A 14,107-nucleotide genomic window follows, 5' to 3' on the forward strand; every position below is an offset into this window, starting at 1 on the left:
CCATAGACCCTTTCAAGCCTGCCCCCATCCCCAGGCCTTCACCATACCCTGTGTCCATGAGTTATGCATATATGTATACAAGTTCTTTGGTTAATATCTCCCCACCCACCCACACTCCAGGGCCTTCCTTCTAAGATTCAACAGTTTGTTCCATGCTTCTATGTCCCTGGATCTATGTTATTCACTAGTTATTTTGTTCATTATATCCCACAATTGAGTGAGATCATGTGATACTTGTCTTTAGGGAAAGTTTTAAAAGAAGTCAATATTTTCATCAAGCTCAATGTATAAGAATCCTTTGAAAGGTTAATGTGGGGGTGCACAGGCAGGCCAAATAGCCATCTCAAATGGTGGATAATGAAAAGTTGAATTTGAGGAAAGGGGGTAGGGATGGGTTATCCAAAGAGAAGGGCTGCACAGCACTGAGCCAAAGGGTCACTGGGTCGATAATGGCAGCAAAATTGTACTGAGGTCAGTGAAACAAGGAAGGGCATAGAAGAAGCCATAGGAGAGCCTAGGCTGGGCTGCTTTGATTCAGAGAAGTCAGAGAAAAGGGGGCTTTATAGACAAGTTCAGGGTTTAGCCCAGGATGAACTGCCACTACCCATTGCTCCCCTGGTTTTAAGTCTCCTGGGGCCCCTTAGAGGTTGGGAGACATGTGCCTGTGGGGGAATGGCACAGGTGTGCTCCTTGGAGAGAGCATGCGCCCTGGGTCCTTTGTCCTGATCATATGTATCTCTCTCTTGCAGGTGGAAATCTTAGGAAGGTCTCACAGGAGGGAGGGTCTTAATAGAATATCCATCAGCTTTCCAGGGTTCAGGTATCCACTGATTGGCTGATGCCAAGGCAGGGGGGTCATTAGTCAATGTAGCAGGTCCAGAGGCAGCCAGGGTGCCATCGGTCTGATTTTGCTGCATTTCTGGGCCAGGAGCTGAAATAAAGGGTTTCCCAAAATTCACGCAATAAGTAGTTTTGATAGAAAACACAGGTTTATAATTAAAAATTGTAAATTTTTTATTGATTCAAAAAGTATATAGTATAGGGTTATGTATGGAATAGCATATCGGATAAATGGCCTCCACGGCTTTGCTGGCACATACGCACTCTTTTGTTGAAATTTTCCATGACCGTTTTGCATAAATGTGGCTGAATTTCGGTGAGGATCATTTTCATCTTGATGGCTTGGTTAATCGACAAAATTATCGCATTTGGGTTTCAGAAAATCCATGAGTGATTGTTGAGAAACAAATGCATCCACAATATGTCACTGGTGCGGATTTTGGGCTGCAGGCATCATCGGACCATTCTGTTTCGAAAATGCAGCTGCTCAAGCAATAACAAGAATGCGTATGTGCCAGCAAAGCCGTGGAGACCATTTACCCGATAGGCTATTCCATACATAATCCTATACTGTATACTTTATGAATCAATAAAAAATTTACAATTTTTAATTATGAACCTGCGTTTTCTATCAAAATTACTTCGTGCGTGAAACACCCTTTACAACTGAGGCCTAGATATTATCTGTAAGGAGGAAAAGGTCAGGGGTTCTAAACCACCTGACCATCAATATGAAAGCTCAGGGGTCCAAACTGCATGACCAGTGATATGCTAGGGGAGGAGAGGTTACCCTGGGGGCAAGGTTCTTGTTTTCCAAGTTTGCCCCTTGCTAGGCATCCAGGGCTTTCTGTCCTGGCGAGTTTCTGCACTTTCTCCATGCTCTGTTCATTTCTAATGTCCTTGTTTCCTAATCTTAAGGGGCCTAAAGGTTAAGTTTTAGTTTTAGTAAAGGATACCTTGGTATTATAATTTTATAGTGGTTGTGAAAACCGCCATTGAACATTTTATAAATTTAGCCAAATCATGACTCTACTTTCTCCTCTGGGTTCCCAGTTTCCCGTGGCAGCCACGTTTGACTGAAATAAAAGAAATCACTAAGACTTGTCTGTTTTAAAAATGTACTCTAAAATGTTTATCCTCTGGAAGTTCTAGGAAAGGAATGATCAGTTCAATTTCATGTGAAATCACATAATTCTTAGGCTTACAACATTCACAAACATCAATCCTATACCAACAGCTAACTTGTAAAGGATAATTTTTTGTTAAAATATAAGTAGCAGAGTTCTAAAATTTTCTTTCCAGGAAAAAAATAAAAATCATTATTTCAAAAAATTACCAGATATGCATAAAATTTTTAACTTAGCAGAAGCCAAAAATAGACTAAAAGAGATTTATAAAAGCATAATAGCAAAAAGTCTTTATTGGGATTTTTTTAACAAAATAATTTTTAAAAACAAAAGTCCCCACATGTAAACAAAAAAGTAAATTAAAGTTAGTTGGCATTATTATGTACATCCAAGAATCAAAACAGTTCTGGGTTAACATTCCATAATCCAGTAAAATCTTTTGATCCATTGATGCTCAGGGTAACTTTATTTAATCTACTAACAATGGAACCCTTTTGTTGAACGTTATAAAATGGACTGTAGGTTATAAACTATATTATTGAGCTTTTCATTCTTTCCACCAATGCATATGCCACATGTATACTAGTTCTAAAGTGAATTATGTTGTCAATATTAGTCCAAAATGTCCATCATCCCAAGTTAACCATGTTACCCCTATGTAATCTGTTCCAGGGATTTTATGGTGGAATGTGCTAGAACCCATAATTACATCATTTTTCAAAACTAACCTAATTCTAAATTCTATCTCTATAATCTGCTACTTTTTAATTTCTCCTCACTTTCTATACATACTTTAAATACTAACGCAATTTTACCTTTAAAAATACTGCTAAGACATTAACACACATTTAGGCAGTAATTTCTGACAAAGTTGTAGTTTATTCACCAAGAAAAAAGTGCTAATGTTTATTTTAAAATTTACCTAGAGCATTTTCGTAGTGTTACTTGAGAATGATGGTTTCAATTTAGAGGGTTCAATATACACATTAATACAGTTCAAAATTAGAGATTAAAGTATATGTCACATGGAAAAAATCTCCTCACTCTTAGAAGACCAAAATATTCCATTCTATTACTACAAAATATTATTAATTCAGTGTCTGTTTTGCTAACATATTTAATTCACTTTTATAAGCTTTACAAAAGACAGCCTGGACAGTTTTTGTAAGAGGTCTCAATTTTAGTTTAAAATGGATTTCTTTTCTGTCAGTTAAAATAATTTAAAGATGTGCACAATGTTTGTGCTGTTTAAGGCAGGTGCCAAGCACATTTTGAAAGATAATAAACTTATTAGCTTGAATATCCTCCCGAAGGGGGAAAAAAAAATAAAAGAAAAGCTCACGACAGTTTTTATTTAAGATGGTTGTTGAAATAGCACTCTTCTTTCAGACCATTTAAAAATAATTTGGCAACAAACTTGCTATGGTTATAACACATACCACTTACAAGACAAGCAACAGATATAGAATTAATGACATACTTTTAATATTTTTACAAAACTTTTTAAGTTGGTGCCTAGTGGCATTTAACAAGATTTTTTTATTCAGTGTAAAAGGATTTAGAACATAAACTACACAAGTAATGAATATAATTTCTCTATGCCATGCAGAAAAGTCGTCAACTTTTTACACATCATCACTCCTAAACTGTTCTAATTAAAATCCAAACTGTTCCCATTTTGCATCGTTGTCATTCTTTGGCAACAAATTCAAAATAGCCATGGGTTAGAAAACAACTGTTCACTCATGGTCTTCATTTTTGCAAAATAAATGTGTTTTGTAAAGGAATCGGCAATATGCCTGGTTTATAATTATAACTAAATAATTATAAATAAGCAAAGTATTATAGCTCTTTTGACTAGTCTACTCCTAAAGCTTTGAGTTGTCGTTCGATCTCTTCATCGGAGATCGTAGCCTTTGAAGTAGAGGCAGATGGTAAGCTTCGGGCAGCTGACGGAGCTTTGGCCATCTATATTAAAGAGAGAAAAGAAAAAAAGATGTGCCTCATTGAACATTTGGACTATGACATAAAGGATGTGCTGCAAAAAGGTTTAATTTATTTTCCAAACGAATATAAAAACATGCATCTAATAGGAAAAGACAACTTAAAACAATTAAGTGACAAAAATAGTGGGAACTATTTCCAACTGAGAAAAGAGGAAGTTCATACCTTTCCAGAGATTTCAATTCCAATTTCATCAAGAACCTGATTCACAATATCTTGGCTTTCCTCTTCATCATCAGAGCCATCAAAGATGTCATCAAGTGTATCATTGACTTGAAAGAATGGGGAGAAAAAAGCAATTACTTTCAGATTTCAGGCTACATTTACTTTTTAGAAGGCAGCCCAAATACACACACACACACACACACACACACACAGTTATATTACAGAAGGACAAACTTAGGTGAACCAACAAATGACAAAAGTCACTTTCAAATGTCAATGAAGTTCATTGATGAATACATTTTGAGGCACTAAATCTGGAATAATGTTCATGTCAACACAAATTATCCTAAAATAACACAAGTCTACTCTGATTTTTTTAAAATTCATCTTTAATAAACTAGGACTATCTGATATTCACAGGTACAGGATTAAAGTTTTTAAATAAGATTTCACAAATTGATTCTGTTCAGCTGATAGCTGTTAAACCTGACCATGAAAGAATATGCAAGAATCCAATATCCTGTAAATATTTGGGATTCAATTTACTTTTTTTTATACCTATAATTATATTCTTACCTTTTTAAAATTTTATTCAAGATGTATATAGAATATTCTAACAAAGTGTAAGATTTAATATTTTATTAAACTTGTCCAAAGAATGATGTCCAATTTAACCCTATTATGATTATTATTGCTATACCCTCTTCCACCTTTCTCCCTTCCCTTCCTAAAATATTTACGGAAAACCTTCTGTACAGAAGGCATTATGTTAGGAGCTATGGGAAAGGAATTTAAGAAAGCTTGGGAATATGTCACATTTATCTTTGAAACTAAGTGCCTGGAACGTGGTACAAATACAATTGATAGCTAATGGAGAAAAATGAAGGTCTTAGGTAGTTTGCACTTAATTAGAAAAAAGAAAAAGAAAAACGAATGATTATAAAAAGGGAAGAGATTATATCCAACTGGGAGGCAGTAACATGTGAGGTGGTCCTTGAAGGCTGCATAGGATTTGACCAAACAGAAGCAGAGGGAATTCAATGAACAAAGACATGCTAGAAGGGAATAGGGATACATGCAAGAAAGAGTAGGTTCTTCTGTTTGGTTATTTAAGGTGCATGAATGGGAAATGGCTGTGAGGGAAACAATTAATCAGCTGGCCTATCATCATTCTCCTGATCACTGGGGGCTGTCCTCAAAGGAAAGGGGACAGGCAACCTAGTCTGATCTCCCTGTGCTAGTAAGCATGCTGCTCCTGGTAAACATACATCTGCTAGCAAGAGAGTCCTTGCTCTCAGCAGGGTGCCCTTGGTTCAGGAGGGCTAGAGTAAATAAACCTATCATCTACGGGCTTATGAGCCATGACTCTCTAGCAAATGTCACATATGGTAAGTGACCATGGAAGGTATAAATTCAAGATGTTTCATATCATAAATGTTTCCTTCAACGTGAGATTATAAGTATACCTCATTACATACATCATCTATCATTCTGGGTCAAAGAGTTTGTGTCTAATAAGAAAAGATCTCAGGAGTTATTTGAGATGTCCCAGCCCTCTCCCTGTTTTGCATATCCATTTTAATTGCTTATATCCTTGACATGTTAATAAATCTTAATATTGTTTAAGATCTCTGATTTGTATGAGCATGACTTGAGAATCTGACTTCTTGTGTTAGCTCAATAGTAAAAAGTAAATTTGGAAAAGGCTAAAGAGCTTAAGCCATATATATTGAGTTTAACATTCAGTTTATTTGAATGTTAAACTCAATTCTACCATTTCATACCTATGCAACTTCTTTACCTGTCTGGATCTCAGTATTCTCACTGGCAAAATAACAGGACTGGACCTGAAAATTGTTTTTGATTTATGACATGGGGATTTTATTGTAATCAGCAAGAAGCCACTGAAGAAGCATACTCACCTTACCTCTAGCTTCTATAAAAGTAATTTAGCAATTGTGATACTCAAATGATAGGGAAGTAATACGGGGTGGGGGACCGGGGGGTGGGGGGGCAGTCCAGGTCAGAATTTATAAGGGCCTCAATGAAAAAAATGAAAGAAGGGGACAAATGAGAAAGACCAGGGATTTTTAATAAGGGATTAACAGAGAAAAATGTTTTCAGAAGAAGTGTAACAAAATTAATCAAGGACCTAATATTTTACAAAGGTCTTTTTTCCAAAACTGGAATGTGAACACGTTTTAGAGCAATACTGCATAGTAGAAACTATAATTTTAAAAAGATGTCCATTTAAACTTTAAATTTATCTTTGGCTGAAAAAAATAATGTTGATATACTTTATTAGGTTATAGAAAAAAAATAACCACCAATAACTACTATCATTTCAGGCTCACTCACAAAGTACTAACATACAAACAAATACAACTGTAAGATATATGAATTATAAGTATGAGCTTATTAATTCCCTTCACTATAGTTTAATGGAAAAGTTAGTTCCTCTAATAAGATCTGCTCACACCTGTGCCATCATTGGAAACCAAATAAACATGGGAGATACTGTGATCATTATATAAATGACAATTCTCACAGTCATTAAAAATTCACTAATGATGTTTCAAAAAATCATATTTTTCAAATAAACATTCAAAGTAAGAACTAAAGAATTTTTTGAACTATCAAAAATAGACACGTAGTATCATTAAATCCTAAAAGCAAAATAGATAATGTGAAATAGAATACTAGAACAATAGTGAGTTTATTAACCTTGGTAATTTATTTAGATTCTATTAATACACTAAATGCTGTAAAATTAAAATGCTAGCTGAGCTAAACTGGCATATCCTTACACAGTTGTAAAAGAATTAGAAAGCATCTTTGAAAAACAATGATGCCAGTTTTGACATATGTAAGTGATAACTCAATGTTGACCAGGATGCTGTAAAGGGTCACTCATTCATTACTGGTGAAATAGAGACTGGTATACTAGTAGTCTTTCTGAGAAGAATTTGGTAGTATGAACCAAAAGCCTTATAAAAGTTAATATTCTAAGGAGATTTAAGAAACTTACACAAAAATAAAACAAACATTTATGAAAGGATTATCAAACATATTAAACATTTTAAAACAATCTTATCAACCCTATAAGAATGATTCAATAAATTAGGGTTGATGTTATTTAACATTGATGTTGTGCAATATTAAAGCCATTTTATTTATTTATTTATTTATTTATTTAAAATAATTTTACTGATTTTTTACAGAGAAGAAGGGAGAGGGATAGAGAGTTAGAAACATCGATGAGAGAGAAGCATCAATCAGCTGCCTCCTGCACACCCCCTACTGGGGATGTGCCTGCAACCAAGGTACATGCCCTTGACCGGAATCGAACCTGGGACCCTTCAGTCCCCAGGCCGACGCTCTATCCAGTGAGCCAAACCAGCTAGGGCAAAGCCATTTTTAAAAAAGACATCAGAGAAGATTTGAGGTCATAAGCACATGTTGTTATACTATTATGTTTTAAAAATGCTGGATAAGGTTCAAAATTACAAATGTAATATGATCTAATAACTATTATAAGATATGGAAAAATATAGGAAAGAAACGTACAACATTAACAGTAACTATATCTGAGTAATGTGGAGATAGATTTGGAGGTGACTGGATAAAGAAGGTAAAGAGATTAGCTAAAGAACATATATGAAGCCCTAGCTGGTTTGGCACAGTGGATAGAGCATCAGCCTGCGGACCGAAGGGTCCCGGGTTTGCTTCAGGTCAAGGGCGCGTACCTTGGTTGCAGGCTCCTCCTTGGCCCGGGCCCTGGTCAGGGCACTTGCAAGAGGCAACCAATTGATGTGTTTTTCTCACATCAATATTTCTCTCTATATTTCCCTCTCTCTTCCATTCTCTCTAAAAATTAACGGAAAAATATCCTTGGGCAAGGATTTAAAAAAAGAACAGAACAACAACAACAACATATATGCATACCCCATGGACGAAGACAACAGTGAGGTGAAGGCCACGTAGGGGGGACATGGGGGGGAGGTGGATGTGCGCAAAGGGTGGGGAAAAAGAGAGACATCTGCAATAATGTTAACATTAAATTTTTTTAATTAAAAAATAAAAAGGATAGATTTTTAAAAAATGCTTCATTCCTTTGTAGTCTCCGTAGTTCTACTATAATTTGCAATTGTTTTATATTAAAAAAGAAGAAAACCAAGTATTAAATAACTTTGGGAGGGAAAAATAAAAGAATATAAAAGCTCCATTATCTCTACCTCCAATATAAATAGTATGAAATAACCAATGCATATCTGAAACTACCCAATTTATATTAGAGTTATTTTATTTGCACTAATTTTATTTCCACTAATCAATAAAGTAAAGCAGCTGGGGCCAGTATGGCATAGAAATATGGCATAACATAGTTTATATTTTTCCTTCAGTTAAGCATTAATAGAACTTTGAGCCATATACATTGCCAATTTAAAAACACAATACTGTGACAATATGGACACCTATTTAGTAGAAGGGTAATAAACCATTTCTTTTTTCAATATTTGTGCTTTCATGGATGAGAATATGAGACTGCTAGGAAACAGACTTAGCTAATTCAAACATGAGAAAACTATAAGTTTAATTCCTAACTATTAAACTTACTCATTTCTTCAGTCATTTCCATTTTCATGTTCTCCTTCTGGAAATTCTGCATTGTCTGTAATGTCTTTTGTGGATCCACCTTCTTGTTTACTGCCTGCATTGTCTTTAAAATATGAAGAAGTCCAAGTCAACTACATAATCATGAAAATTTTACTGTGGATAAGTCCTAAGAGAGCACATCAAATAGACACAGGCTTTGACAAGATACACTTTCTGCCATAATCAAACATAAAAATGTTAAGTATTCTAGAAAAAAATAAAATACTCAATTAGAAACCATTTGCTTAACATCTATATAATAAAGACTGGTGTGGAAAACCTCATCTGAACAGTGGGCAAAAAATTATGTAATAAAAAAAATGTCAATAAAAAATTCATTACTATTCAGATGAGAGAACTACATTTGACTATTATGTGGCAAGTAGGTAATGTCCAAATTAAAAATTATTTAATTTAATTTTTATAAACCATTAACTTAATATCTAAAGTAAAAAGGAGCCCTGACTGGTTTGGCTCAGTGGATAGTGCGTCAGCATGTGGACTGAAAGGTCCCAGGTTCGATTCCAGTCAAGGGCATGTACCTAGGTCGTGGGCACATCCCCAAAAAGGATACACTAGCATATGTACTTAATCCTTTAACACATTTTAAACCATGGTTTAAAGGAAGAAACAAACCACTGAGTTTTGCAAAACTATGTGAAAATAATTCTTTTACATTTTATGTTCACAACTTATTTCAGTAAAAGAAGTTAATGCCATCTAATATAGATACAATAGTTTATATACATATACAGTTTATAAAATATCTGCATGTTATGTAGTTAGTTCAGTATTAAAAAACACTATACAACATAAAACATAACTGTTTCAAAGATGTGAAGCATACATTCTTTTCTCAGACAAGCAGTATGCAATGATGCAGCCCAAGTAATCCTGACACTATAAGTATGACACTATATCCCCCCTTCCCTACCAATCCACACATACCTAATTCTCCAATGGCTTCCCTTTGCTCTTAGTATTAAAAGCCAAAATCTGTAATTGGACTGTGAGACCAAATATTAATTGAACTCTACTTAATAAGCCAGTCTCATTTTGCACTACTGCCCCCTAGTCACACTGCTCTTTCACTTCCTTAAATGTGTCATGCTCTCTCCTGTCACAGGACCTTTGCATATGCTCCCTCTCACCTGGAATGCTTTCTCCATTTGCTTTTACTAACAACACTTCAGATTTCAGTTTATATACCACTTTCCTAAAGAAGTAGCTCTTGACATCCCAAATTAGAATATGTACCTTGGTTACATCCTACTAGGTATACATGAAGTTTTATACTTATTCGTGTAAATTAGAATACTTTGCTTGCAACTTACATTATTATTGTAAATAATATTAATAAGAACAATTATAATAATAGAGCAGTTAATGCCTATATAACTTATGTGTCAGACACTGTTCTAAGCACTTTATATGTACTAATATTTAGAGTTAAATGACATTTAAATCTGAAAAATCTTTATGTGCCAGGTTCTACCATTTTCCCTATATTGCTAATGGGGAATGAAGGCACAGAAAGGTGAAATAACTTGACCTGGTCACACAGCTGTTAAGTGGAAGTGAGATCTGAACCCAAGTAATTTGGCTCCAGAACTTAGGTTCCTAATCACTGCACTAAACTACCTCTTAAAACTGCACTAAACTTAGGTTCCTAATCACTGCACTAAACTACCTTTTTAAATAGACTGTAATCTACTACAGGTGAAGCCCATGCCTGGTTTTGTTTTCCATTTCATCTCCATTACTTAGTATAGTCCTTCCCTTTAGGGTCTAAACCAATACTTGCCGAGTTAACACATTTCTAAGAAATTTAAGTGAAAATTCCAATTCAGACATCCTCATTATTTTTGGATTCCATATTTTTGAACTTGCCTCCTCACTAACATTTATTTGTAACCTCAAGTCAAACTTTTAGTTTTGTGCTCATTCGTGGGCATGCAGAGAGCACCAAAAGTTTTAATTGCCCAACCTGCACATTTTCAGCTGAGGTCGAACAGGTGGCATTCTGCGTTCTTGTCTCAGCTATTCCGAACAAGTGGCCTTTATGTTGCTTATTTGTTGCCACATTCTTGTGCCTTTGCTGGTGATGTTGCTGTTTAAAATTGTCCCCAAGTATAATACTAAAGTGCCATTTAGTGTTCCTAAGTGCTACAAGGCCGTGATGTGCTTATGGAGAAAACATACTTTGTTAAATTAGCTTTGTTCACACATGAGTAGTGTTATTGCCATGAGTTCAATGTTAATGAATCAACAATTCAATATGGTTTCTTTCAACAGAAACACACACAAAACAAATTTAGGTATACACTGGTTGACAAAAATGTTTAACCAAAGGCTCACAAGAACCTAACCCTACATTTCTCTTCAGAGCAATAGTTTGATATTCACTAATTCAGTGTTCCCAACATTGTAGAACATTAACTATTGCAAATAATGAGAATCAAAAGTATACACCATTTTCCTCATATGAACCTTATTTTCTCTTCTCCCTGGCTTTTCCCGCTTTGCTCTTCACATTCATACTCCTCCTTCCCTATATTTAACAACTAGTGATGTAAGTCTTTTGGATGATTCTATCAAAGATCTGTGCAGTTCACTGAAGCTCAGCACAGATTGATGAGTAGGGGCAGTTTCCTTTTCAGACATATCTTAACACCCTCCCCACAACTGAACTGTAAGATCTGTGAGAGAAGAGTCTTTGTCTTAAACTTCTTGTTCCTTACAGTCCTTCACATGCATCAAGCAGCTCATTATTTACTAAAAAATCAAAAGGCTCAGTCCTTTCAGGTTTACAGTAAAAACATCTATAATAATAGAACAGTAATATGCTAATTAGATGGGATGTCCTTCCTGACGAAGCCAGGGCTGTGAGGGAGGCCCGGGTCCAAAGTGCCTGCCAGCAGACGGAGGGAAACGTGGGTCCCGGGTGCCAGAGGGAAGCTGGTGCCGGCAGCAGGAGAAGGAAGGCCTATTCTTGCACGAATTTCATGCATTGGGCCTCTAGTTTTTAATATAAAAACTGAAAATTAAACGTAAGTTCCTATTACAATTAATTGATAAATCCTTCTAATAGTATTCATGTGTCCTTCTGACATACATGAAAATGAATCTTTTGGAAATTACTACTCTAAAGTAATCAAAATGTATAGCTCAATGAAATAAGCTCACAAATCTCTGACAGTTTAAGAGATAAAAGCAAACACTGTTTTCAGTCAGTGAAAATGTCCTAAAACAAGAAATTTTATAAAATTTATTAAATCAATAAAGAATCTAGAAGTCGTTTTCTGGATTATCTAATATTATAACTCATTTTGCTAAAAATTACAGATTCTATACTACATATGTGACAGGAAGTATTTTAAAATATGATTTGAATCTTGATATTTAAGAATATTAGATTAACTCCAAGTCTATAGATATAAAGGCTTCTACTTACCTTTGCTGTTGTAGACATTGCACCAGCCATCTTCATCTGGGAGTTCATCACTTTTGTTTGTGTGGACATAGAAGTGACTTTTGAACTTACAGCAAAAGTTCTTGTTTTCTGTTTCCGTAATTGTACAAGCTGTTTGGCTAAAACTCTGCAAGCTTCTTTATTACCAATTTTGGCCATCTTCTTAATTTCTAATTCCTAAGAGAGGAAATAAAAAGAGGGGAATAGAATCATTGAGGGGTAGGCCTCAAAATTTATTTCAAAAGAACAGGTCAAATATATATATGGGGGGACAAAAGTAGCTTTAGAGTTGTTCATATGGAAAATACAATAACTAATAAAGAATACTACAAGTATAAACTGTTTCACGTACTCACAAATGTAAACTTACTTTTGCCCACCCCTGTAAAATACACCCTTTCTGCCTGATCATGAATTGAGGCAGAGGCTGTCATAAAGTCATAGAAAGAAAAGAGTAATTTGAGAGGGCAACTTAGGCCACATGTTTCTATAGGAAAGAACCAGTGCCTTCATCTATAAATACAAAGCTGGACTAAAAAACACTATGCACATAGAGCCCAGCAGAAAATTTAAAAAACTCATCCCAAAAGTAGTAAGGAAAGAAGAAAAAAACAAATAAAGGGTTTGGTGGGATATAGCAAAAAAGAGCACGGTGATAGATTTAAAGCTAATAATGTAAACATATTAAGTGAAAAGGTCCATCTAATAAATAAAAGGCAGGTTTTCAGATTGGATAAGACCCAAATATATGCTAGCTTAGAAACAAATTTTAATTAACAACACACAAAGCTAAGTAAAATAATAGAAAATACATATTATATATAAATACTTATTACAATCTGGAAATCTGGAGTGGCTACATTAATATCACATAAAGCAAACAAAACTTGAGAAAAAAGCAATATTACTAGAAATAAAAAGGGGCATTTCAAAAGGATAAAGGAATCAATACGTAAAGATACAAAACACATAAAAGTCTCTGTAATAGCAATGCTTAAAAATATATGAAGCAAAACTGATAGAAGTGAAATGAGAAGCAAACAAATATACAATTAGTTTGGGGAATATCAACAAGTATATTGCTGTATCTGTTATAACTAATGGGCAGAAAATCTGTAACAATACAGAAGATTTACAAAAAACACTATTACTAACTTGACTTAACCAACACTTACAGAAAACTTCAAAACAGCAGAATACTCATTTACAAGCGTACACTGAAAAAAAAGAAGCAACAAAATACAGCATATTCTACATCAGAAAACAAGGCTCAATGAATTTAAGAGGGTTGAATTGATACGAAGTATGTTCTCTAACCACAATAAAATTAAACTAAAGATCAGTGAGGAAAATATGAAAGTCACAAATGAGCAGAAATTAATGATTCTAAATAAGTCATAGATTTTAAAAAAATGGAGGAAATGAAATAATATTTTGAACTTAATAAAATGAAAACAACACATATCAAAATGTGTGGACTATATTAAAAGAGATTGTTAGAAATTTATAGCATTAAAGGTTATATTTAAAAAGGTGAAGGGATTAAGAAGTACTAATTGGGAGTTACAAAATGGTCATGGGAATGTAGAGTACACCATGAGAAATATAATTAACTAGAGGCCCAGTGCAAAAAAAATTGTGCACTCGGGGGGAGGGGGGGCCCTCAGCCCGGCCTGTGCCCTCTCTCAGTCTGGGACCCCTTGGGAGACAACGACCTGCTGGCTTAGGCCTGCACCCGGGTGGCAGAGGGCAGGCCCAATCCCTAGGTGCAGCCCCTGGTCGGCTCAGAGCTGGACCAATTGGGGAGTTGGGGCGCCGCCCCCTGTCATATACAGAGCAGGGT

General features: G+C 35.0%; 1 protein-coding gene across 1 annotated transcript in view; it reads right to left on the reverse strand.

The window, feature by feature from the left end:
• Positions 1-2,575: 2,575 nt before the first annotated feature.
• CHMP2B (charged multivesicular body protein 2B) overlaps positions 2,576-14,107 on the reverse strand; it is a 30,977-nt gene continuing 19,445 nt past the window's right edge. The window contains exons 3-6 of the mRNA XM_015566908.1: positions 12,247-12,441; positions 8,754-8,856; positions 4,137-4,243; positions 2,576-3,935 (exon numbers count right to left, since the gene is read on the reverse strand). Coding sequence (XP_015422394.1) covers positions 3,825-3,935; positions 4,137-4,243; positions 8,754-8,856; positions 12,247-12,441 — 516 coding nt within the window. The 3' untranslated portion in view covers positions 2,576-3,824. The remainder of the gene's footprint in view (positions 3,936-4,136; positions 4,244-8,753; positions 8,857-12,246; positions 12,442-14,107) is intronic.

Source organism: Myotis davidii, unplaced genomic scaffold (assembly GCF_000327345.1).
Source record: "Myotis davidii unplaced genomic scaffold, ASM32734v1 scaffold42, whole genome shotgun sequence".
NCBI lineage: Eukaryota > Metazoa > Chordata > Mammalia > Chiroptera > Vespertilionidae > Myotis > Myotis davidii.